The following is a 25383-nucleotide window of genomic DNA, read 5'->3' on the forward strand; positions in this document are numbered from 1 at the left end:
AAGGCCTTGGCGAGCACATCCCTGCGCAGAAGTTTCTGCCCTCACGAGTTTCAGGAGTAATGCGCACCGCCCAGCAAATATTCAGGCCCTCCACGAGTTAGTTGCATACCCCTCCCCCTTGCGGGAATATCGACAGAGGATTGACATGCTTCTAAGGACTTTTTCTGGGACCGAAGGAACAAAGAAGGAAACGTAACTTCTCGCTTCTTCCTACCTCAACAAGGCCACCGATCATCCCTTCGTAGAATTAAGGATTCGAATAACAGTAATATATGGTGCGATACAAACTGCGCTTTATTTTTCCTTAATCTTATTGTTTGACCTTCCGCGATTCTCTCCCTTGTTCCATTCCCCCTCGCATAAGCTTGCCAACTGGGTTTCGCTTCTGGTTAACCTTGGTGTATTAATTTTTCCTTCCCACCTGCCTTGACAGCAGTATGTTACGAAGACTAAGAATTTTTAAGACGTCACTATGCGAGGATAATTTCTCGGATAATGTCACCAAACAGAACTGAAAGCAAGACCCTGTTATCTCAACCGATTTCTTGATAGAAATCGGTAGAAATTGATAGAAACGAGTGTTCATTTGTGTTCGTCTTCAAATGGAGAGCATAAACCCCAACTCCAACAACTCTTAAGTACGCTAATAGCACCTCTTTTACTTCTCTTCCAGGTTTCAGGCAAACCACAGGTTAGGCTTAGTTCAGTGAATTGTGTCGTTCTAACAAGGGCGTTGCGTTTGTTACACAAGTAGTTTCGTTCGTTCGTTTGTTTGCGTTCATTCATTCGGTCGTTATTCCTGGTTTACTCGTCAATAGCTGGTTCAATCACTCCAGAGACACTGCGGGTAAATTAAAGCGAAATTTTCTACGCCTCCCTGATGGCGACCGACCAATCACCAAGACCCACTGAAGGAAAGCCAACTTTACACAATGGGTTTCACAAAACGATGATGATGATGACATGCTCAAGGCGCATCAAGCGCCTAAAAAACGCTTCCCGGGGTCGGAGTCGAACCTCTCTCCGTCGCGTTATGAAGTCGACGTCAATACAATTGCGCCATGCCGACTCGGTTAAAGCAGCTTGGATTAACGCGAAGCTTGCTTCTTCTCACAGACGGCAACATTCCCGTCACCAAAACTGTGTGAACCTCTAAATTCCCAACGAGAAAGATGAGCAACAACCCCCAAAGGTGAGCCCCAAAGGTGAGAGTTTCAACCATCGTTGTCATTAGACGAAGGGGCGCTGGTCTTGATGATTTATTGTCTACCCTCCCTCACTTTTTTAATGTTTTAATTATTTGAACGGAAAGCAACTCCACCCGCGAAGTACATAATGTAGCAAAAAGGCAAGATTTATGCACCCTGGGCTGGGTTAGAGAAAAGGAAATACCGGCGCCGAATCTTTCTTTAAGACGGCAAGCTCATAAGCTCGCGGCGAGGCAAACAGCGGGACAGATAGAGCAAAGGCCGAATTTTAACTGTTGCACGCGTCAGCGTCAGACGTTACGCAGGGCCAACCTTGGCACACAGGCCATCACTCACGAGGCGCTGACATTGACTGACCACGCGCACACTTTCCCTCTGAAAGGACGGACGAGAGAGGAGAGAAAAGAGCACGAGTGGCTCACACCACCGGCACCATCACCAGATTAGGACGGACAGCTCTGGGAAGAGAAAGAGAGAGAGAAAAGACAACCACACAAAAGGCCGAGCGGCTGTCCGGACAGGAAGCCAAGGTAGATACAAAAGAAACACGCAGCTGCGACAAAGAGCGGCAGGAAGACACGAACGCACACGTGCCAGCGCAAAAGGAGCGAACAAAAAAAGTGCAGAGCGAATGGAGAGAGGGGGCGTCTGCCAGTCAATGCTTCACTTAGCCCTAATTAAACTACCTTCCCCCGTCTACTCGCTTATTTCGCGAGCCCGTCTTCTTCGCCGCCTGTTGCTGCTGCGGCAGCGCGGAAAGAAGACCGCCGAGAGCTTGCTTGCGGCTCTTTATCGAGGGCGCTGACAGCTGGCCGTTATGCTGGTCGACGAACAGACTTCTTCCCCAGCAGTGTAGCACGTATACCGTGCAGAAAAGGCATTTGCATCCACCTGGCCATGCGCGTATTGGTGGTCGCAAGTGGCCCGAAGGCACTCAAATGCTACCCCTGGTCTAAAACTCTGATCGGACCTTATTAAATATTCAACGCAATATAGAAATACAAACAGCAAAGCGCGGGAAGCTCGCGCAATTAAATTTCCTTTGTGATCTGGTAAAAGAACTAATTTTTTCGGCGTTGTGTTTTTTTACTCGTATTCACCAGCCTAGCCGGTGAAACTTTCTGTTCTTAGACCAACTCCACAGCTTGGGCTACGATAGGGTAGCAGTATTGTTATAATACAAAAAACTGCGGTTGATTACGCTTTCACCATAGAAATAAGTAAAACACGAAATTGAATGTGCAGCAAAATCTGCAGCTAAGCGAGATATGCAGGTCGGCGGCTGTCTTTTGGGTGTGCTTGGTGAGCGACGTCCTGCTGGCGGGTGGCTTCGGCAAAGGTGCACTGGCGTCATTTCCGTGGCGGATACGACGTCAGTGAGATCTTGGTGTATCCCGGCATAAAACACTTTCGTGTTAAAATATAAAACCCGAAAACGAAGAACCCGAAGTATAACGTACTCTTTAGTACTAAAGGTTTCTTCCCCGCAAGAAGACACTGTGTGCAGGGGTGCACCCTTTACAGGCCGCTTGCTTCAGAATGCTTGCTTTAGAATGCTGGTGGACGAAAAGCAGAGAAGTGAATATTGCCTAGGACAGTTACCGCATGTAACAGAAAAAAAAAGTATTTTGTGCCTAAGAAGCTTTTTGTGCCTGCCCTAAGCAGCGCTAGTATTAAACCAAGAGTATAAAAAATTCCCCGCATTTCCCCGAGGGGAAGAATGTGAAAGTGCGAATGCAGGAGTTGAATTTGCGCGGTTTGGTAATGTTCGCGAAAGAGAGATCACACACACACACACACAACTACAAAGAAAGAAAGATGCATTTATTCACAGACACCTATTTGTGTTGTCGTTGTACTTGATTGCTAGAGCGGATCTCAGCTTTGAAATTTCGTGTCAGTACTCCTTTAAGCGGGTGCATTAGCCCTTCTCACGCCCGATTCCTGGCCAATCCCCCACGTGGGTATGTGCCATGCACAGACACCTATTTGTGTTGTCGTTGTACTTGATTGCTAGAGCGGATCTCAGCTTTGAAATTTCGTGTCAGTACTCCTCTAAGCGGGTGCATTAGCCCTTCTCACGCCCGATTCCTGGCCAATCCCCCACGTGGGTATGTTCCATGTCAGCGGCCAGGCAGCGCGCGCCCATCTCCCCCCGTTGCCAAGAAAGACGAGGAGATTCCTGGCCAATCTCCCACGTGGGTATGTGCCATCTCCCCCCGTTGCCAAGGAAGACGAGGAGCGCGCGCACCCGCAGCTGTTGCTATGTGGACGGACGGCGGTCAACGGAATTCAGGGTCGCTTATAAAGTGCATTCGCACTTAAAAATAGGTGTATTAGTCCTTTTTGGTAAGATGACATGTCATCACCCCGCTACTAAGGGGAAACCAATAGCAATCATCATCTTCTTCTTCTTCATTTTGCCGGTGTCACTTCCGTGACGGATATCACGTCAGTGAAATCTTCATGTATCCGGGAATAAAACACTTTCGTGTTAAGAAGCCATAAAGGGCGGGGCATGGGAGAACTCTTTCCGGAAGCTGTGCTCTTCCGCGTGTAACATCCTCGAGCAGACTGCAGCCCTGCGCACGAATTGCATGCACTACTGTCGCATTTTTACGTGTCCACAACATTGTAGTATTGGTCCATTCAAGTGGAGTGTGCTTAAGTTTTAAACAAGTTTTTTCCATCGAAGTATTCGTCTACGGCCGAAGCGGGGTTAAAAAAAGAACGTGGGCGCAGTTCATCTCGACCTTGACCTCGGTTCACATCGAGGACCACGCGAAGACCACTGGAGGGGGTTACTGGGTGTTGACGGAGCTTTGCGGCTATTCGTAATGCGTGTGTATATGGCGCAGTGGAGAAACCAATCGTGTGGGACGGTGCTACTGTAGGTGCAGCTTTCCGGCCAATCGCAGCTCTTTTCAGAAGTTATTGCTCTGGAGTTATGGACTGTAATGTTGAGTATCTTCGTACAATTAATGCTGAGGGCAAAAGCTTGCTTCGTGCGCCCTTCCAAGCGTAGCCCATTATTTTGCCAGGTTCCAGAGTCATGGAAACCATCAATTCTAAATCTTCGCGCGCTAATGAATTACGCAAAAAGCTATTTAGAGTTCGGCAGTGTTTTTACGGCGTCGGCAACCAAGTTGACTCCTTGCTGTATACAAAATTTTACGTTTCTGGATTTTACTAGGTTCTTGCAGCGGTCGCCATTTTGAGTCAGAAAGCCAGTGATGTCAGCGATAAACAAAAAAAATTGCAAAGGGAATTCTTGGTACAAGGAATTTGACTAGTGCGGGCAGGAGTGGGTGAACATCATGTGGAAAGTCGTAGTAACGATGCGTTGACATACGTATGCAGTACATACGGGCGTACGATTATTTCTTTATTTGGTGCCAGGCGCGCCATGCACCCCTACAATAAGTAAAGTGGCGTTCTGTTCTTGAGTATCTGATTAACTGTTTCAAGAAAAGCAAGCTCCGGTGCCTGGCTATATTGGGCGTTGAGGAGGAACATCCGGTGTCGACGGTAAAATGGAGGAGGCGCTTCCGTTGCTATTTTCAACTTGCACTAAAATACGTACGCATTCTTCCAGCGTTTTCTCGTTTTTTTTCTTGCCTTAAAAAATCACAGCTTGAGCATATGTTAAAAGGTTGATCTACAAATAAACTCATTCAACAATATACTAATTCCATGCGCCTGGGTTTCGTTTCGGCATGAGAAGGCAGAAGAGAAGGGAGGCCCGTCACAAGGCACACACAGTGAAACGGCAGCGTTTAATCGCTTTCCACCTACTTGCCGCCCGCAAGTCCATCCTGTTTATCAGTGGTGGCGCAGAGAGTGAATAACGGGAAACCGTCGTCGAGAGGAGTCGCAAGAGGAGGCTCGCTCGATTTCAATAGCCGGAGAAAAACGTGCCCTTCTCTTCATTTCCTTTTCTCTTCTTGCTCTCTTTCTCTTCGGGCTTCCCTCGCGGATCGGAGCGGGGGCAGAGGAGTACGCCCGAATGCGCACGCGACCTTTTTGAGCGCGCCCCGAGTTGTGACGACGAGTTTCGGCGACGACCGAAAGAGGAAACCGAGGGGGACGTCACTGTTGAATAAGGTAATCCGGCCAAGCGGAGAACAAAGCGTGCGCGCCCAGGAAGAGAGCACGGGTCAGGTATCGTCCGTGCCTCTGACTGCGCCGGATAAGCCGGCTCCGCATGGGCTGCGTCGCTCACCTGGTTGAAGAAGCTGTCATTTGCATAGCGCGCCGACGGTGCGACTCATCGTGCGCCGCGGCGCTCACTTCCCCTCCTTTGCCGTCGTTTCTGGCGGCAAACAAAGCCAGCAGGAGAGGCTGCAGAAGCAAGGCGCGCTCGCGGTGCACGGCGACGTCGTCGCTTCTTATGCTTATTTTGCCGGCGTGCGTTGCTCGTCAGTGCCACCAAGTGCGGACAAACTACGAAACTGCGGCGAACTTTCCCCAGGGCAATGCCACCGGCTGAGTGGAGCGCGCGGATGGAAGGAAGCAGACGACGACCCCGTGGAGCAGACGACGCCGAAGAAACCTTCGTCGCTGCGTTGTGGCGTCTCCGGCCGATTGTGTGTTTGATCGGCTGCCTGCTGCACTGGGTTGCCGCCGCATAGCGCCCTTCGCTTCCATTGGCGATGCGGCCAAGCCGCTCCTTCGTCGACCATTTCCTCTGCAAACAGCTCTGATTGTCCGGTCGGGATCAGCTTGGAGAGCCGTGCACCGTTTCCTTATTGCCGACGCTCATTGTTCGGTTTACGGGCCTCTGCTACTATGTATAAAAAGCGCTAGTAAAATAAACGAGAAGCGCTACGCGAAATAACGTGAGAAAAATGAAAAGCGTCACCAATGCACAAAACGCAAAAATCGATCTTTACTAAGAAACATGGGTACATGTCCATTTTTTGGAACATTGTCTGCTACTATGTAGAAAAAGCGCCAGTAAAAGAAGTGAGAAGCGCTACGCGAAATAACGCAAGAAAAATGAAAGGCGTCAACAACGCACAAGACGCAAAAATCGATGTTTACTAAGAAACATGGGTACATGTCCATTTTTCGGAACATTGTCGAAATGCTTTTTGAGCGGGAATCTGGATGCACATGCGATAGTACCCTGGAACTCTCTGATTATTCAGCGAACGGAAATGTGGGAAGTGGTAGTTTTCGGAACAGGGAGGGCTAGTTTTCAGCGCTCTTCCGAATTTCGTTGACTGCTGAGCACACATATCTATCGAAAGAGCATTCGAGCCTCGTCAATGGCGTCGAAGTTCCTTTGGAGAATTTCTCTCTGGCTAACTTAAGTTCGCCACACTGACAAAAGCATGACGCAGTCCGCGTACGCTGGAGTGAGAAAGAACCGGTGGGGCGAAGTCATTCCATGGCAAGCCTGACTACGATTCGGGAGAATATCGAGCTTAGGACGTGCTCTGGCTCACTGTAATAGCATGCGAGAACCGGTTGTCTCCGCACCAATAAGTTAATATAGGGAATTGTGGGGGGAGTCAGGAATATAACTGGAGAGTCTGTACAAGGTTGGTGAATAAAGCGGCGTGAAGTACGTTATCGTAGGGCTCATTTGAATTCTACTCGCACTGTGCGCGGAGTTTTTCTCTTCTAGATGTGGCTGTGTGAGAACGCAACGCAGTGAGACCGCGACACACGATTGTGGCAGGTAGCGGCTAAATTGGGACACCTTTCGAAACAAGAATACCAATTAAAAAGTCAAATTAAAGTGTAGAAAAAGGAGCCTAGCAGCTGCCTCCCGAAAATCCTTGTGTATCTCAGTCGTCTGCTTTCGTACAGACTAGATTCGACACTTCCTGCTTTTTCACGTTTCGCCGGCACCAAGCAACTGACACTCTGGTCGGGTCCGCGTCACTTAGAGGGAGAGAACGGCTTTCCTGCAGCGCACCTGCGCAGACGAAAGTTTTGTGTATGTGCGGTTGCCTCTGCGCGGCACTTACCGGAGTAACCGACACTCATTACTCCTACAGCCTGCCTGGAAACGACGGCGCGCTATCATTTAACAGCGCCTGCTAGGCGAGAAAAATGTGAGGAGCGGTGAAAGGCTTGCTTAGGACTACCCCTGGGGAAGCGTCTGCAGGTTTCCCAGCCGGCGGGATACTGGTTTCGCCTTTGCTGGGAACTATAAAGACAACATGCTACGTGACAAAGCGGACGCTTACTGACGCGAGAGCAGCTCCGCGGATACGGAAGCAGCAATTATCGTCACATTGGAGCCCCTTTCTATTCGTTGTCGGCGGAAACACCTCAATATAAAGAATGACCCCTCGACGCGCTGGCATGCACACTGCCACGGTGTTGAGTTCATGGCTCGAGCTAATCCCCGTGGGTTTCGCTGGTACTGTCTTGGCGTATACAGGCCGTCCATTCACAGCATAAACAGGCGGCTTATTGGGAGAGACAACGAGCTTAGTCCTCTCGGTGTTGTTTGCTCGCCGGGTGAACAATTATTCTATGGCGCGGAAAGAGCCAGCCATCCACCCGGCCACTCTGAGAGCCATCGACAGGGCTAGAACGTAGCGGAAAACACTCTCGAGGGAAGCGATCGAGGGCGTGATTCAAGCTGGAACGCCCTTTGGCCCCCATTACGGTTCAGCTATTACTTCAGCCTTATACTGCAGCAGTGCGCTTCCAAGCCTGAAATAAGGGGCCCGATGCAACGAAATGGCGGCCGCTCTACTTACGCTTTCTCTGACGGCTGGAAAGCGCTTGATCTTGTTTGTCGGCTTGCTGCGATGGCCATTTAGGATTCCCTGTCACCTCGCCATTTTCTTTTTTCAGGTATTGATAGTTTTTCCTTGCACTTCTCCGGTTCGAAATTAGCGCCGGTAGTTTGATTGATGTTCTTTGTTCAACGTGGCTTCATGCCGCAGGACTTTTGAGAGAAGACCTAACGGCTGCCCTGCCTTCGATTAACTTACTCCCTTAACGAGGCTCTCGGACAAGCACTGAAAGTGATGCGCCTGCAGGATGCGGCTTCGCTCACCTTCTCTCTTTTGCATGCCATCCCCCCGTCTGCCTAACTAGCCGGAAAATTAGTTTAGGCTAATCGACGTGACGTATTCTGCAAACTTTACTTGAAGGAACGATTTCCCAGGTCATGCACCTCGAGCGTCTCGTTGCAACTCTCTAGAAAATGTATGGCTCCCACGACGTAGAGGTAACTCGAGCATACTGTCGTTTGCACCGTATAGCGCAACCTTTATGCTAGAAACACTATAGTAATTAGCTCTTAACTCGGTGTTGAAGCGAACTAGCGCAAGGCTGCGTAATTTGTAAGCGAGGCTACGCGTGCCTAATGGCGCGAATTGAACGGACAAACGAGTTGTACGTGCAACCAATGCACTCTGGCCGTCCTCCGCTTTTTTCCCCCCGCTTCGCTCATTTCGCGCCGGCGCGTTTTTTTAGATATTAACGATCCTTACCCAATATTTTAACATTTGCATCATCCACATCCTTGACTATGCCAATTTAACCAACCGTAAGCACATTCCCGCATTTCGCGCAAGAAATTAAGGGTTTAAAGGGGCCCTGTAACTTGTAACTTTTTTTTCCCTAAATCTCAAATGCTTTTACAATGTAGTCACCAAGCACATCCGGTACTTAGAGTAGGATTTCACAAAACATCTCAGCCAAACATTGCTGCTGTATGCTCATCAGATAACTTGGAAACCTACTTGCCATAAAAATCTTTTCTCTTTCCCGAGTATCGGCGTTGGTTGAGCGCTCGAATTACGTTCTCACAGCAACGTTGCGGCTATTGGCCACTTCCTTTCTGTTGCAGCAATGCCCGCATTCGATAGCCACTTTAGAAAAAAATCCACAAAGCAAAGCAGAAACGGTAGGCGTATAGTTCTGCTGCGACGAGCAAATCACGCAGTGCCGCCTCGTGCTGTCTGTAACTATAGCTTTGATAATGCTTCCAGACGCGAAGGAAAGAGTGAAAGCGTTTAATGGCAGAGTTTCAGAGCCCCTTTAGGAATGATATTCAAATCTATGTGTGAATTGAAGTTGTTATTGATTTAAATTATCGCGTCTACGAGGACCCTGAGAACCAGAAGAATCTGGTGAACCGGGTGAGGACGGCGGCCACCGCCAGAGGTTTCCTGGACTGAGGAGACCCACCACCTCGGACCGGCAAGGACCAAGTCCTAGCTAGTCTATTCAGCAAATAAATAAATGTCTTTATCTCTCTCTCATCTCTCAGCAAATAAACGTTTAGTTATACCTATCTTTGTCCCAACTATTAACCTAATTGACTAATTGATATAATTCAATTACTGCTACTAGCCTTGGCCGATTTCCCTCTGTTATTGCTTTTCAATGCAGGTACCTGTATAGACGTTCTCTACATTGCAACATATATCAGAAGCAGCTATATAACAGTACACTTAAAGGATAACACTCTTCGCTTATCAAATTCGGCCTTCACAAATGAGCATCACATCGGTCATCATGCGGTTTTTGCGCATGACATTATAAAAATAACGAAAAATTACAACAGAATCCAGAACCGGAACAGTCTCTGCAAGGACTTCAACTGATTTGGTTGTTCGTTGGGTTGAATCAACACTATAGAGAACCAGTATTATCAGTGATCAGCATTAAAAAAGATGACATGCAACTTGGGCGTGCCAGCCAAAAAATAGTTCCGCAGAAATATGTTATAAACACTTTTAAAGTCTCCAAAGTTCGCAGGAAGATCATTTTCCTTACATATCTTTATAGCTACCTATCAGGTAAAACTAAAATAGATCTCCCCGGAAATGCAAAGACTATTCAAAATGGCGTGCATGTGAAGGTCCCAAGTTTTGAGTGGTCCAAATTTATGCCGGAACTAATACTTCTCATAATGCAGCTTTTTTCTACAACTCTTCCTTTTATCGAACATGCATTTTTTAAACGGGTAACTGTTTTCTTTATCAGTACTGTAGGTTTCGTATGGCAGACTCAGCTGTGGCCCCTTATATTGTCTGTCTTTTTAAACTAATTACGTTATTATCTATTTACCGCATTTCTTGATGCATTCTTTGGAGTTTGTATCCCTCCTACTCAAACCAGTGCGTTGTCCTGCCGTATTTATGAATTTTAACCACAGATTTCAGAAAAAAAAAATATAGAAAAGACCTGAATACTTTTTCTAGAGCTTCGCATGAGTAATCTTGAGATGCCAAGAGCAAAGCCGATAACCCTTTTGACCTATTCATTCGGATTAAGCGGAGTTCGAAGTGAGAGATTTTCGTGAAGTGACAGACACGTGCGGGGCACTAAGTGCAGCATGTACGCAATGACTGAAGAGATGCGTAACTAGTCAGACGCTTTTACTAGCGAACAGGAGGCACACTGTGGTAGGTAATAATCAGCGACGCTTGACTGCACGCGCTTCCCCACTCGTGCCTCAGCAAACATGGCTTGGAGTTTGCAGAGTAGTTCCTATGTTGTATTTGTATTTTCCTGGACAGAGAAGTAGCGCTCCGTCATGCCCAGCTCCAGCTCTTCTCTCAACGTGTTTGTCTTGATGACACAGGATGATGATGATGATTGGATTTTGATAATTCGAGGCTGACTATGGGCAAAGAGCGCCAAAGAATTGTTATTTGTAGTGAGTTGTGGGAAAGTATGAACTAAATAAAGCCTTTCAGTAAAAATAATTGAGACATGAATTAAAAGGCGAAGAGGATGGCTGGTGTAAAGGGCCAGGTTGTGATTATGCGTGGTATGAAATGAGGTGTAAAGATTAGAATACATGCTAGCCACGCCGGCGATCAGCTTCGGCTGTTTGAAAGGGTGCGCCAGGCACCCCAGGGACTTCTGGACTGAAAAGACCCACCATTGCCATGACTCCGGAATTGAGGTACAAATAAAGTTTAGGTAATGCAAAACGCGCTTATGGGACGTTATGGGGTCGTCAACTAGAAAGTGTGATGAGTGTAGTGGAATGTGTGGTCGGCACACTTGTAGGAAGTGTTTGTGTCTTGTTGTGTCAAGTGCCTTGCGTTGAACGAGAATGTGGATAGCGGATATACTCTCTCCACACCTGCTACAAAGTGTTCTTGGAGACCGTGATGTCACACCTCTCAGCGATCGGTACACGGCGCTGCTGTCGACGTCACTCAAAATTTCGACTTGTCGTTTTGGGGCCTTTTGGCGGGCGATATGAGCCGTGGGGAAGCAAAAATAAAAGAATTTAAAAGGGTACGGTACTGTTATGGTCTAGGCGGACACGCGAATACACGGTCGCAAGGGCAATTGCAGTCGAATTAACCAGGATGTTCTGATGGTGAACAGGTCTTCCCGCATGCAATTACGGAATAACGACATCAGTTCGAATGAAGCTAGTTGCAATAAACAAGCTAGCATTATAAAAATAAATAAATAAATAAATAAATAAATAAATAAATAAATAAATAAATAAATAAATAAATAAATAAATAAATAAATAAATAAACAAATAAAAATTCCCCCGCATTTCCCCGAGGGGGAGAATGTGAAAGTGCGAATACACGGTTGTCGGCCCGCTTGCGGCGCTTGCGCTCGGCCCCCGCAGCCCACCGCCTCGCCACCTTCTCTTCCATCTCTTCCATCGGGTTTGTAGTATCACGTGTACACCACGCAGTTATCAAGCCGCTATAACACCGCTGAGTCGCCAACGCACGCCGCTGACGACGTAGTTTGAATGCGTTAAAGATATAAGGCGCGTCAACACTGATATCACCGTCGCGTCCGTGGCTTGATCGGTAGAGCGTCGCGCTGCGGCCGCAAAGTCCGCGGATCGAAACCTGGCGCCGGATGCTGTTTTTCTTTATAGAGGAGCACTGCGGACGCCGCCGCCGCCGACGCCGGCGGTGGATGGTTTGGGGTCGCTTATAAAGTGTATTCACACTTAATATTTCCCCTCTTTTCAGTTTTTGTGGTGGTGCATACGGGAAGTGCATGTCCATTCGAATAAAAATACTTTGTCTTAAAAATGAATTCGACTTCACATCGCCACATCGCTGCAGCACTCCTCTTGTAACGATAATAATTTATTTATTTATTTATTTATTTATTTATTTATTTATTTATTTATTTATTTATTTATTCGTTCGTTCGTTCGTTCATGTGTCTGCCTGTGTGTTCTTATGTTTCTTGTGTCCGTCTCAGTGAGGGTCCCCAGGTGTTTTGCGGCTAACATTGTGTGTCCATCCTGCCAAGACGTGCACGTAAAAATGAAAGGCACGATCGCGCATAAGACTCGGAGAGGTGCCCCCAAGTCTATACCGAATACCCGGCCGGCTTGATAGAGGAGCACGACCAAAGCGTATATCGCGCTCGAGAACAAAAAAAAAATGAAAAGAAAGAGCACGGCCGAGTTCAGTCAGGTACGGAATGCGGGAGGGCGTCGTTCACACGCAGCGCAGAAGAGACCACGAAGGCGGCAAAAGCGAGGCGCCTGCCCAAGGCAGAGGCCACCGCGCTTTCCGGGCAGAATGGAAGCACTCGCGCTTGGCCCCTCTGCACTGCGGGGTGATCCACACACTCAGCCGAATAAGGCCCTGATTTCGGAAGTGCCCGGACAGGGCATGTATAGGGCGTCTTCCTTCTCGCGCCTTCCTGGCGGGAGTGATTCCCCCGGTGCCGCTCTGACCACCCCGTTTTCCGTCCCGTTCCCCCCATTGGGTGGAGCGGAAAAACACTAACACGATTTACACCCCCGAGGGGAACCTCCGTCTACACACTGTAAATTGATTTACACCCTTTTTGTCTACAACCAACACCCTTACAACTTACTAAAAAGCAAATAAAGACACCCTTTGAATGGGTGTAATTAACGATAAAACACTCTTTAAAAGGGTGCATTCTTGTGTTTTTGCGGGGGTGTGAGGATCCTATTAAAGGTGTTTTGTCGCTAATAGCATCCTTTGTTTTTATGCTAGGGTGTAAGGGTGTTAGTTGTAGACAGGGATTTACACCCTCAGGATTGCAAATCTCTTAAAGGGTGTAAATAAAGGGTGTAACTTCCACCCTTAAGCGTTTAGATCATTTCACAGAGTACAACTGGCAGGCTTACACTCTAGCAAGAATGCAAGAAAAACACCCTATTAAAGGGTGTTTTAAACGACAAAACACACCTCACAAGGCTGGGGTGTTTTTGCTAGGGTTTAAGGGGGTTAGTTATACCATGCACCCTTTAAAATGGTGCATGGTCAGCTGACATCCTTTTTCAAATCTTTGCTAGGGTGTAAGGGCGTCAGGTAAAGAGAGTGAAAGTCCCTCTTTAGGGTGTAAATCGTTTTACAAGGCATCGACGACTTAGCTCTCTGCTTCTGAAGCGCTACGCCAACAGGCGCGAGGGATAGGGAGTGAGAGAGGAGGTGTGAGAGGGAGATATGCGCTAATTGGGAATATGAATATTTGCAGAGAAACATGTGAAAAGAGTGTTGGAACCAATAACCAAAGGCTAGTTTAGGGTCACACAAACAAAATAGTGGCAGTAAATCGTAGCTTCCTAATTAAACTTCATCAAACATATATATATATATATATATATATATATATATATATATATATATATATATATATATATATATATATATATATATATATATATATATATATATATATATATATATATATATATATATATATATATATATATATATATATGAGGAAGCCTTCCTCATATATATATATATATATATGAGGAAGGCTTATAATGAGTGCACCGAGCACACAAACTGAGTGACACGAATCCAGGAGCAACACTCGCATTAACCAATGTGATGTCCGACCATGGTGTACACAGCAAACGCGATTACGTGTTATGTAGCCCACGCGCAGAGCTGCGTTAACGCCGATGCAGATTATTGCACAACTTCGCAATTAACTGTACAGGTACATATTAAAATGTACATATTAAAGAGAGAGTCCTTTGCCCTGCAGTGGGCGTAGCTAGGCTGAGGATGATAATGGCGATGATTAAAGCTACTACTGTAAAATTACTCTGTTCTAGGCGACGCTTCGCCTTAGAGCTCAAACGCCAACCAGCCGTGGCCACCATTTGGGGAACATGCGGGAAACGCTTTAATTGGTCCCTCTTACATGTACACAAGAAAAAGCCCTCGGGCATTTCAGTCTGCTTTCGTGCTTTGGAGGCGAACGCCTAACGATTGTGAGACCTCTCTAGCACTAATCGCATCTGCGTCTCTTTCGCCTGTTTCGTTTCTCCGTCTTTTGACGCGGATTACTCCGACAGCGCTGGCAGGGTGCCGGTTTCGCGCTGTGGTTAGCGCACCTTGCAGCTGCTCTGACGGCCCGGATTCTAATCCCACACGAACGTACTAACACGAAAGTATTTTATTCCGGGATACACAGATTTTCATGACGTCATATTCGTCATGGAAGTAACGCCAGTACAACGAAGCACGCGGCCTGTAAAGGGTGCACCCCTGCACACAGGGTGTTCTTGTGGGGAAGCAACCTTTAGTACTAACGAGTACGTTATACCAGAGACCTTCAACATTGAAGGACTCTGGTTAGACGTAGGATTCTTCGTTTTCGGATGGTGTATTTTAACACGAAAGCGTTTTATGCCGGGACACACCAAAATTTCAGTGAAGTCGTATTCGTCAAGGAAATGGCGCCAATACACCTTTGTCGAAGCGACCCGCCAGCAGGACGTCATTGACCAAGCACACCCACAAGACAGCCGCCGACCCGCAAATCATGCTCAGCTGCAGATTTCACTGCATATTTCCCTTTCGTGTTTTACTGATTAATATGACAGAGGAATCAACCACATTTTTTTCAGAAAAAAGAAGACATTAGGCATATTTGAGGCGTAAGATCACCACAAAAGTGGCATTTTCAGGGTTATTTTACCCTTTTCGGCCCTGGCGTCCTAAATTTAGAAGATGAACCAAAAGAGTTCTTACAATTTGAGAAAAAAAACAAACAAATAGCTAGTTTTCTGGGAAATTGTTCTTGAGGGATGCCTCTATCGGTATATATTACCATTGTTTCTTTTTTTCTAAACCTGAACGCCAGAAAGAGGCAGGCATTGCAGTGAAGGCAAAACTGACGTCAGGGCGTCCCCAAGGAGCTAAGTCCTAGTGTGATGACAAGGCTGTAAATTAAAAAAATACTGGCACTAACCGCCGTATTTATTGTGTGTGGGCTCACTGCTTTCCAAATTAAAAAAAAAATAAGGGAGAATAATTGCTGTAAATTTAAATTTTAATTGCCTCATGACCTAATTAGATGTGATGTTTGTAACTCGCTAATTACTTGTATCACAAGCACAATTTTTTGCTTCTAAGCTTAAATGGTTCAAAGAAAACATACACAAGATTTTTTCCTTATAAAGAAAAAATTCAGGGCTGACAGGGTTAATTAAATATACATGGCTGCTCGATTTTTGCGGTGGGAAATTAAAAAATACCCCTTTGAAAACAATGTTTTGACCCGAAATACAAAAAATTAGCAGTGGCTTAGCTCGGCTATGCCAGAATATACGTAGCGTAAGCTAAGGCTCAGCTGGTTCTTAGCTTTGGTGGTTGTCTAGGATTACCGTGATTATCATGCTTACTGCTGCTTCAATGATACACACGGTATACGTATGCATGGCTGTACCACACTGGCAAACGCCCCGCTATATGTATAACCCCATTGATACCTCTGCGCATGCGCCCAAAATGAGAGCCGCTATCAAGCGGCTCCGGCGCAGCGTCAGACTTGGCTACTGAGCAGCGGAGGCGCACAGCTCCAATCCAATCCAAATTCAATCTAATTCAATCCAATCCAATCCAAGTCAAGCCAATGCCCCTCGCGCTTGCGGAGAACGGCCCTTCACGGCCCACGCGAAATTGCTCAACCTCGGCCAGTGTAGCTTACGCTACAAAAGCGCTTGCGCCTGTGGCTCGTGCCCCTAGGCGGCATTCCAGCAGTCCCGCAGTAACCAAAGGTTTTAGTAGATGGCGCGAGCAGCGGAATGTGGGAAAATTGAATTGACTTTAGCAAATCTCGTTACTGTTTATCGCGTGATCAGCAAAAAAGAGGGGAAGACGATGTGACGAGGTCGCATTGGCCGCAAAATACTATGGTCTCTCAACGTCATTTGCAGCAAAGTGAGCAGATACGCGGTCAACGCTTTTTGATACCATGTTCTCAGCAGGTCAGGATCTGGCGCTAACCCAGAGTTGAGGTTGTTAGATAATTTGGAAATAAAATCAGATGCAGAAGAATAAACGAGTAAAATATTTTTTTTATGTGAAGCTATTGGGCGTATAAAATGCGAACGGCAACAGTCAGATAACTACAATCACCTTTTGCCAACGCTCCGAGAATACGAATTAATACAGACTTCACGGCAGTGGTGGGGCAAGGACCATGGCGGTGGAGCTCTACACTCCGAAGCCCCACTTCTACTGCGAGGCACTCCGTAGTGAAAGGTTTTTATTTTTCAACACCACAAGAAAAACAGCCAGGATTCGAGATAGCCGACATCAGTGACATATTGTGTTCAGAGGCGCCGGGCTGAGTGAAGAGTCGCATCATCACGCAGAGGCTACTGCCTAATGAGGTGGGACAGGTATTTTTTTCTAGGGAAACTGGACTGGCCGTTTCATCGAAAAAGGCGAGAGAAACGCAGGCAAGAGCAAAAACTAGAAAAGACAGGTTTATAAAAGGTCTAGAAAAGGTCTAGAAAAGGTCTAGAAAAGACAGCTCGGCGAGGGAAGAAAAGCTCAACAACACCGGCTCTCCGCTGAGTAATGTCTGTAGCTCCGCTGGTGCCGGATTTAATTCCTTGTAGACGCGTGCACCGCTTCGAAAATAGGCTTTAAATATTGAACTCTCATAAAAAAAAATGTCGGAATAAACGTGAGGTATGTCCGGGCAAAGCGCGAATCAGCAATTAAACGATTCGCGACGACATGAAGGCCTTAAATATTTGTCCCCTTTGAGCCCTGCCACTTAATTCATTCCAACAACATCCGTCGTCCGTCTTCCTTCTTGCGCTTTGCCAAGATCGTTCGGTGTCGACCGTGCGGACCGGGCACAGCGTGCAGCAGCGCCAGATTAATTCCGGCCCCGGGAGGCGTTTAACGAGCCGCCCCGAGACGTCGTGCGCTCATCGCATAATGTGCAGGCTGCCTGCCTCCCGCTATTTTCTCTCTGCCTCATGGCCAGCCTTTCCCCCTGCCGCCTCTCCTCCACATTGTATACCTCCGGACGCTGCTCTCCACACTTAATCGACAGCTTCTGGCGTAGTTGAGCGTCGCGCCCGTTACGAGCCACTTAGACCGCGCTAAAATTGGTCCGCGAACAGCTTGCTTACTTACGCATTCGCTGTTTCTGCCTCGCAAGAGCTTTTGGAGCAAACGAGGCAAAACCAATAACTGTGAAGTGACACCAAGTTTAGCATATTTTGTGCTACACCCCTCCCCTTCCCCCCCACCACCCACGTCCGCTTAAAAAGAGCGCGGCGAAACGGACGAGGAATGATTTCAGAGAATTCAGTTTTAAGCGAAACATTTAAGTATGCAGACGTCGGATAATTCGAGCCAGCCTACTCGATTTAGACGCTTTTGGTTATTCATGCCCATTGGGCGTTCTCACGCACCCATTCATCTGCCGTTCCTGGCCTCGCCTTCTTGTGAAGGCGTTTTATGGCGCACAACTCCATCGAGGTGGTTGTGCGACTATCGGGAATGCATATGGCGTCAGCGTTTGTGCCATGGTGCGTGGCAATTTTGGGGACAGTGGCTGAAAGTCATTCTTGAAGTATCGGTCTGTAAACAAAGAACGTATGCTGCCATTGTAATTTTGAAGAAGGCTAAAACGTACTCGTTTTTTCACTGTCATTGTCAATGACCGGGCAAGGTGTAACACTTTTTTTTTCTTCGGCAGGGTAAGAACCCTCAAACTCGCACACTGACTAAACCGCTTTCATGCATAATTTAGCACTGTTTCTAACACGCTTTGCTAATCAAATTTGATAAGTGAACATAATTTTTCTTGTGCTTGACTTTTTGGGCACTGTTTAAACAATTTTTTTTAGTGTGCAAGAAAAACAAATTCACAGACGATTCTCAGAAAGTGATACGGCAGGCAGCGGTATACTGTATACGGCTGTTTTTATGACGGCTGTCAAAGGACCTAATTTAATGCTGCACGTCCCGTATTTATCGCTTTGAAACTCATATCCTGGGAAAGTGCCATGTGTACTTTTGTGCAGTGGTCATTCTCGGTCACTCCGTTGTGTGGATATGAGTCATGACCGTGCGCCGGCATTGGTGGACATAGGTTCGTCGAAATATACGGGTCATGGCGAATATTTCTCCCACTGCAAGACTTTATTGAGAATCCCGCAGTTATGACTCGTTATAAGCGAAAAGTCGTGATCAGAGGAATAGTACGGGCCGTTCCTAACGGCTGTTCTTTTTTGCTTCCTTTCTATTATGGTGCAAGCTGTAAACAGCGCGACGCAGCCTTTGGTCGAGTTTCTCCAATTCCAGGACACGAAGAAGATACTCACAAGACCACCCTTCCCCATCTTCTAACTGGTTTTGTCGCTTCGCACGTCCACACAGTGCTTCTGACTTGTGGGCTGCTCCTTTCCGTATTATGAATGTCAAGGACATCGTCAGTATTGACCAATGCCAGCGAATCATAATGGTAACGTGCGTCAACGATCTTGCGAAGCAGGAGCTTGGCGACCTCGGAGATTACTTCTGATATCCTTATTGGAAGACATGGTGTCTCACCCGTACCCACACGAGGTAAAGGTAAAGCCGCTTCGTTTAAAACGACCAATGTGCGCTTGTGCATAGTGTGAATGCGGCTCAATCGCAGACGCCGGGCTGATTTCATCTGCTTGAAGCGCGAGTGTGACTGCCTGCCTTTCAAAGTGTGCGTCAGTGAACGTATACTGCTTCTGCATATGGCATGTGATTTTGAAGTGTTCAGGGGTAGTCTTCCATATAATAAAGAGGAAAAAACAACAAATTTCTTCCCTTTGCTGCTCCTGCAATCTCATCACCCCAAAAACCCTTCTTCTTGTTCCCCATCCCGTTCCCTTAGCGGTGGTAATGCGCACTAAACAGATCGCACATGGAGGATTAGCAACGCCCTATTAACCAGGCCACCCAGGTTGCAGAGGCGCGCGGTTTCCTGAACGGAACCTTTTTTTTTTTTGTTCTAATGATACGTTTGCCTTCTCCTCATGTCGAGTGGTTATGATTTCCGCAAGCGATGCAGAGGGACCTAGGTTCGATACCCAGAACTTCCGAACTTCAAAAAATATTTGTTTTACAGAAATTCGTCGGGCGCGCTAGCACCGTGAGGGCGCCAGGCACATGGCCTCAAACCCATTCAGTGATGGACCATCTCTAAGAAAGAGTAGCCCCCCGAGTAAACTGTCGACAGCTGTCGATATAAAAGTAAAATAGAAAAAAATCATAATCCTACATGCAAGCAAAAAACCACGTATAATGTCATTTTTAGGCCACTGAAAGAACAGGCATATCATAAGGTATAATAGTAAGATACGGCGCTAAGAGTAAGACTTGACCGAGGCACCAGATGCTCAGTGTTCACAAAATGTTACCATGAGTGAGACAACAATCGCAGGGGAGTCTAAGAAGCAGGCTTTTAATAATGCAGCCGGCCTCGCCATGACATTTCCTCCGTTCAAGTTGGGAGGCAATTTGCGGGCCGCGGTGCACCACAAGTCAGTTCTTTAATTAAGGCTGTGCCCTACACAACGCTGTGTATCAAGAGTGAGGTGCTTCTTCAACCGCGCATTCTAGTTTAGGACTTGCTAGATGAACATTAAGGCGAGCACTGACTCACACTTGCATCTCATCGACTTGCGGGATTCAAACGGGCATATTTTCTTTCCCGGAACAAGTGCGTTTACAGTGCAATATCAGGGGATCCAGAAAAAACGATTAAGCTATTACCACTGATTGGTTGGTTGGTTGGTTGGAGCGCCATATTCCATTCCGAGGCAGCACAAGTCAGGCGCTTCCGGTGTGGTGCAGGACGTTAATTAAACGGGTTGGTATGCCGCGACCCGCCTGCAAACCGACCTAAAAGATATCAAACCACCCTTATTCACAAAAACAATGCTTAGAATTGAGCGAAGAGAGCATTTTGCAGTCAAGAAAAAAATCACGGGTCTCGCAGGCTGACCAGCTTCCAGCTCGAGGATCAGGAGTACCTGATCTCCCGGGCGAGGGCTGCTGGGGAGCCTGAAGGCGGCCTGCACTGAGGCCACCACCCACTCTCCTTTCACCCTCCCCTTTCCCTTAAAAAATAAATGTTATTCCTCTCGCAACGATTTTTGTTCCTCTTCGGAACGAAGCCAGGCCGCTCGCTACAAAACCCGCGGCTATAGGCAGTTGCCCAAAGCAAAGGAGGAGTGTTCGAAGTAAACCAACGCGTGTCGCTAGGTGCGTAGAGAAAGTGGTGGGCTTGTACCCACACGGAAGCGGAATCTGGAGCTACTGTGCCGAGACTGTTGGACTATGTACCACCATGAATAGATACGGGCTGAGATCTGGGCTAGATATGTACTGGCATGTGGACTCGTGAACACGGAAGCAGCTAGCGAGCACCGGACAGGAGCTAGAGGAGAAAGAGGACGACGACTCTGAGTCTCAGCTGAGCGAGCGGGATCTGCCGGACATTTGAGTTACCTTTGTTGATCTGTAAACCGCTTTGTAAATATACAAGTTTCAATGCATCGATATCAATGGTGCCCACACACACTGGGGGATTAGCCAAGATGGACTAATATTTCAGCCCCACATGACGCTTCGACGGTGGGGGGCGTTTATGATGAAGTAAACAAGCGAGAAAAATGAAAAGACAAAAATAGAACATTGCTATATAGTATAAGGCATATCACAGCATCGGGAACAAGATCTCAGACTAAACTAAGGGAAGAAGCGCTACACGCAACATGATGTTGTCAAAGATGTCAAAGATTCGTGGCTTTCTTACTAACCGTTCTCAATTTGTATCAGCCAATACTCGACTCTTCTACTACACCAGTAATTTCCGGTGTCCCACAAGGGTCTGTCCTTGGGTCTTTACTGTTCCTAATATACATTAACGACTCGCCTAACAAAATTTCATCGAAAATGTGCCTATTCGCGGATGATTGGTAATTTATCCCCGAATATCCTATGATGATGATACCACTATACTCCAAGATCTAACGAAAGTACTAAACTGGTGTAGATTATGGCAAATGGAAATAAATGTCTCCAAGCGTAAGTCTATGCGTATATCCCGTAATACCGCCGCATGTCCAAATTATCTCCTTAACACAGCCACCCTCGATTCCGTCCCTTCGTAGAAGTACCTTGGTTGCTTGTTGCTTGCTGTTTTGAATTTGTTGTTTGCTGTTGCGTGCTGTTTTTGTTGCTTGCTGTTTATTGAATTATGACACTGTGAACGGTTGTATTTTGATGTTAGTTGCCTTCCTGTTTTAAAATATTAATGTGCTTTATTCATGTGTTTTTGTATCTTCTACACTGTTCGTCAGTGCCTGCTCCAGTGCCCGCAATGCTGTAAAGCCCTGAGGGTACAATAAATGAAATGAAAATGTGCCAGAAGCACAACCCTATAAATAAGCATATGTAAGATCACAAGACCTCAGCGGCCAGCTGTACCATTGTGACAGGGGGTTGTTATTTTTTTCTACCGCTATATTGTTATGGTTCTGCCGAGGTTCGAGCCAGTGGTGAAGTTAGAACCCTAATCTTCGTTAAACTTGTATAAAAGTGTTCTCTATGTTGTTGCGTGTTAACTACAGAACCGATAACAGCTGCATATGACTTGTTACACCTCAATAAATTGTGTTCCTAATGTGTTTCTTAAGAAAACAGGGTGACCACAACGGGGAATCTGCCTAGAATAGCTTAAATGAAAAAAAAAAATTAAAGCCGTTCCAGTCAACGTGAAAGCTATCGGGAGTGCCGAGCAGTGATTTGCCATAATGGGCTGAAGCGGCGTTATCTGCTCACTGCTACCACCAAATACAATTCAAATTTCCCGCCTCCGCAGTGCTCGCGCGCCCCCTGCCTGAAACTGCGCCAGCGGGAGTTCTGTTCTTTTTGTGCTTGCTTTTCCTCCCGCACGTGCCGGCATTGACTGCACATTTTTTTTTTTTTTCGCTAACTATCGTAAAAACCAACCCAACGAGCGTTCCTAATTAAATAAACGCGGGCGCTGCCGGTTAATTACGTATATTTTGCCTGAAATGTAACTGCAGTTTTTTTTTGCGCTAAACAACGGGGAGATGTATGACAAGCGCCAGTAGTTCGCGAGTTTCGAACGCTCCCGCTTGGCTTTCGAAGCCTCTGCGGCACGCCGCGACTACAGCCGCTATACGGCGGAACGCCGTGTGGCTCTACTTGTGTCCAGCGAGCGAGCTACGACGACAAGGCGAGCACCTAAAGTGCTCTGCACTTAAAAGGTGTGTACGTAGGCCGCATAAAGCAGTGGTTGGAGTAGCACGTCCTCTGTTTTCTTGGTAAGAGAGTGTGGATGGCAGAAGTTTGACCTCTGGTCTACCTTGCACTTTATGAGATGATCCCACTAAGCAGACAGTCAGTTTTTATACCTCTTCAAGTGCGGCTTTCCCAACATCCTCTTCGGAAAACGTAATTCCAAGAGTTCATTGAGCGTTCGGGGCTTCTTTGGCGGCCGCATCGGGAGGCAATGTTACCGGCAATACCAGAATTGCCTGGTAACTATTGAAGACAAATTTCATTTTGGTTGCGCGCCGCACGCGTGTGCGTTACATTCAGCTCGCACTCGCGCTGAGTATACGGTAGTTGGGCAGTTTATTAAACGCGCATAAGACTGGTAGAAAATCTAAAACGCGTGCACTCCGCCGAGTAGTAGTGCGCCCTTAGAGCTGCTAGCTCAGTGGTGCCGGAATACCGCTTGTGACTCAGCTTCTTTACAGATAAAGTTATCTTGCCCCCAAATGCGTGCTCCTATAGTCGGTGAGTCTGAAGACAGCTTTCAAGCAAATTTCATTGTGGCACCCATGCAGGGTGGCCGCGGACTGTCACGACAAGGCGGGAAGATGTTTTTAACCTGAAGCGAAGGCGCCGAAGCACAGAGGCAGAGGAGCCGCTCTATCGCTGAGTGGCCAACCTGATCGAAAGCAAATCGTCGGATGTATAGAGGCAGTTTTATCGGCTCACAAGTCAATCGGCAAGGCGGGTACTTTTGAGTTGAGGATCACAACCTCGGACCATCTAGATGGTTTGGGCAATGTGCGCATCACCCAGGAAGCACAGAAAACCGCATAGGGGACCGCTGCACGTGGAATGGCGCAACGGGGGCCAGTTCGGTAGCACAAGCTGCTTTGTCCACGTCGAAGCCATACACGCGCAAGCGAATACCTGCTAATACTGATCGAGAGCTGGCAGCTTTATTTGCAGTCAAAGCCACTACACCGATCGCTGGCGCATCTTTAGTGTTTCATTAGCCGTACAGGGGACAACAATGGGTCGGCGCACCACAAATGAACAAATGTACGACTGTGCCTTCACACGGGAGTTTCCAGCAAATTTATGGCCAATTTCCAGTGGGGCAAGTTGGAGGGTATTGGTTAACATGTCTTTAATTAATTCAGTCTCTTTCCTGGCTCACTTTCACTGACGGTTACCGGTCGTGAGCCGACCGGGTGTTCCATGTTACCGCCTTCCAGCTTCCCATTTTCGGCCAGCAGTTGCAAATGAAGGCCCGGAAGGGACGTTCAGGTTATCCTGTATCTAAAAGCATGCCCAAACACAGTTTGCGCGGTCGCCCTAAACGCACCCTGAACAGGCAGATACGGGATTAATGCGATGCACGCGAGAAGCTTCCGCGCCTCTTTCCCAACGTGAAGCCGTCCTTCTCAACGCGAAGGCGGCGTGAAGACGGCCTCGCTTATTATATTAGTCAATACTTGGCAGCACATCTCATGAGGCTGGCAGTATTTCAGGCTGTGTTTCGGACTCGGGTTCGTTCAACGATGCGGGAGCGTGTCGGAAAAATCAGACAACAGGCACAGAAAATGTTTATTTTTTCGTGCGGCTTCCGACAGGGACAAGTCATTAGCGAAGACTCACTGCTGTCGCCAAGAAAAGAGGAAGTAAAAGCAAAAAAGTGTGGAAATGGGAGCGTGGAGAGTGATGCGACTAAAGGAGGTCGCTTTTCTTGAAACAGAGGAGAATATCGCCCCAATACCTAGAGCGAAGCCGGGCTCGAATGGGAGGGTACGGATGCGAATCACCGCGGTTTCGTGTCCTTCGATTTTACGGCCTATTCCGCTGCCCAACAGCGACAGCAAAAATTCTTTCGATTGCACCCACACAGTGCCTTTTATTGTCAAGAACGCGTTAAGAAGTAAAGTTGCAGCTCTGGCGCATAATTTCCCCTTTCAACGACAAAGAAATCCGACAAAGAAGCTCGGCAGATACACGCCGAGCTCATCGCGCGATTAATGAAAAGCTCCTCTTCGTTAAATGTGTCAAGATAAGAGGAAAAATAAGTACCAGTATCTGAAGGAAATTTGCGGGTGAGGCTGGCGCAGCCTTTTGCAACAGCGCTCCTAAGTTGCAAGACTGGGAACATATCGGCATATCTTCGGCAGGCGATTTATCGGCTCAGCTGATGGAGAGCGTCTTTTCGCTTTGTCTTATTAGGGGTAAATCAGTGAGAAAAAAAAAAAGCAAGAAAGAAGAAACTCTTAGTACACCCGTAAGTGGCTAGAGCTGTCTCGTAGCTGCGAAACTCTCAGTACACCCGTAAGTGGCTAGAGCTGTCTCGTAGCTGCTGCCGCAAGTTTGTGGCAGCGGGTACCGGGCGCGCTTGTATCCCCGGCTGAGCAGCTGTTGAGAGAAGAGTGGCTCACCTCTCGCCCAGGCATCCGGCGGGGGCAGCAGCAGCAGCAGCAGCAGCACTAAGATCCACCGTGCTCTTCTCGGCGGCAGCTCGGGCGAGCGGGACTCCCGGCCCATGACGTGGTGGGACCGGCTAGCCGCTAGCGGCAGGCCCTGGCCCACCGGCTGCGCTGGCCGCGCATCTCCGTCTCCTCCGCATCGACCCCGCTGCGTCCCTCCTCGCGCCGCCTAGAGCTGCGCCTGCC

The 25383-nt window shown here is 47.5% G+C and overlaps 1 protein-coding gene across 2 annotated transcripts in view; it reads right to left on the reverse strand.

Annotated features, from left to right (window-relative positions):
- LOC144170586 (chondroitin sulfate proteoglycan 4-like) overlaps positions 1 to 25383 on the reverse strand; it is a 122568-nt gene extending 97185 nt beyond the window's left edge. For both annotated transcript variants that reach the window (XM_077700473.1, XM_077700472.1), the window contains exon 1: positions 25150 to 25383. In XM_077700473.1, the coding sequence (XP_077556599.1) occupies positions 25150 to 25255 (106 nt within the window). In that variant the 5' untranslated portion in view covers positions 25256 to 25383. The remainder of the gene's footprint in view (positions 1 to 25149) is intronic.

Source organism: Haemaphysalis longicornis, unplaced genomic scaffold (assembly GCF_048455015.1).
Source record: "Haemaphysalis longicornis isolate Haplotype H1 unplaced genomic scaffold, Haemaphysalis longicornis Haplotype H1 scaffold_2, whole genome shotgun sequence".
Lineage (NCBI taxonomy): Eukaryota > Metazoa > Arthropoda > Arachnida > Ixodida > Ixodidae > Haemaphysalis > Haemaphysalis longicornis.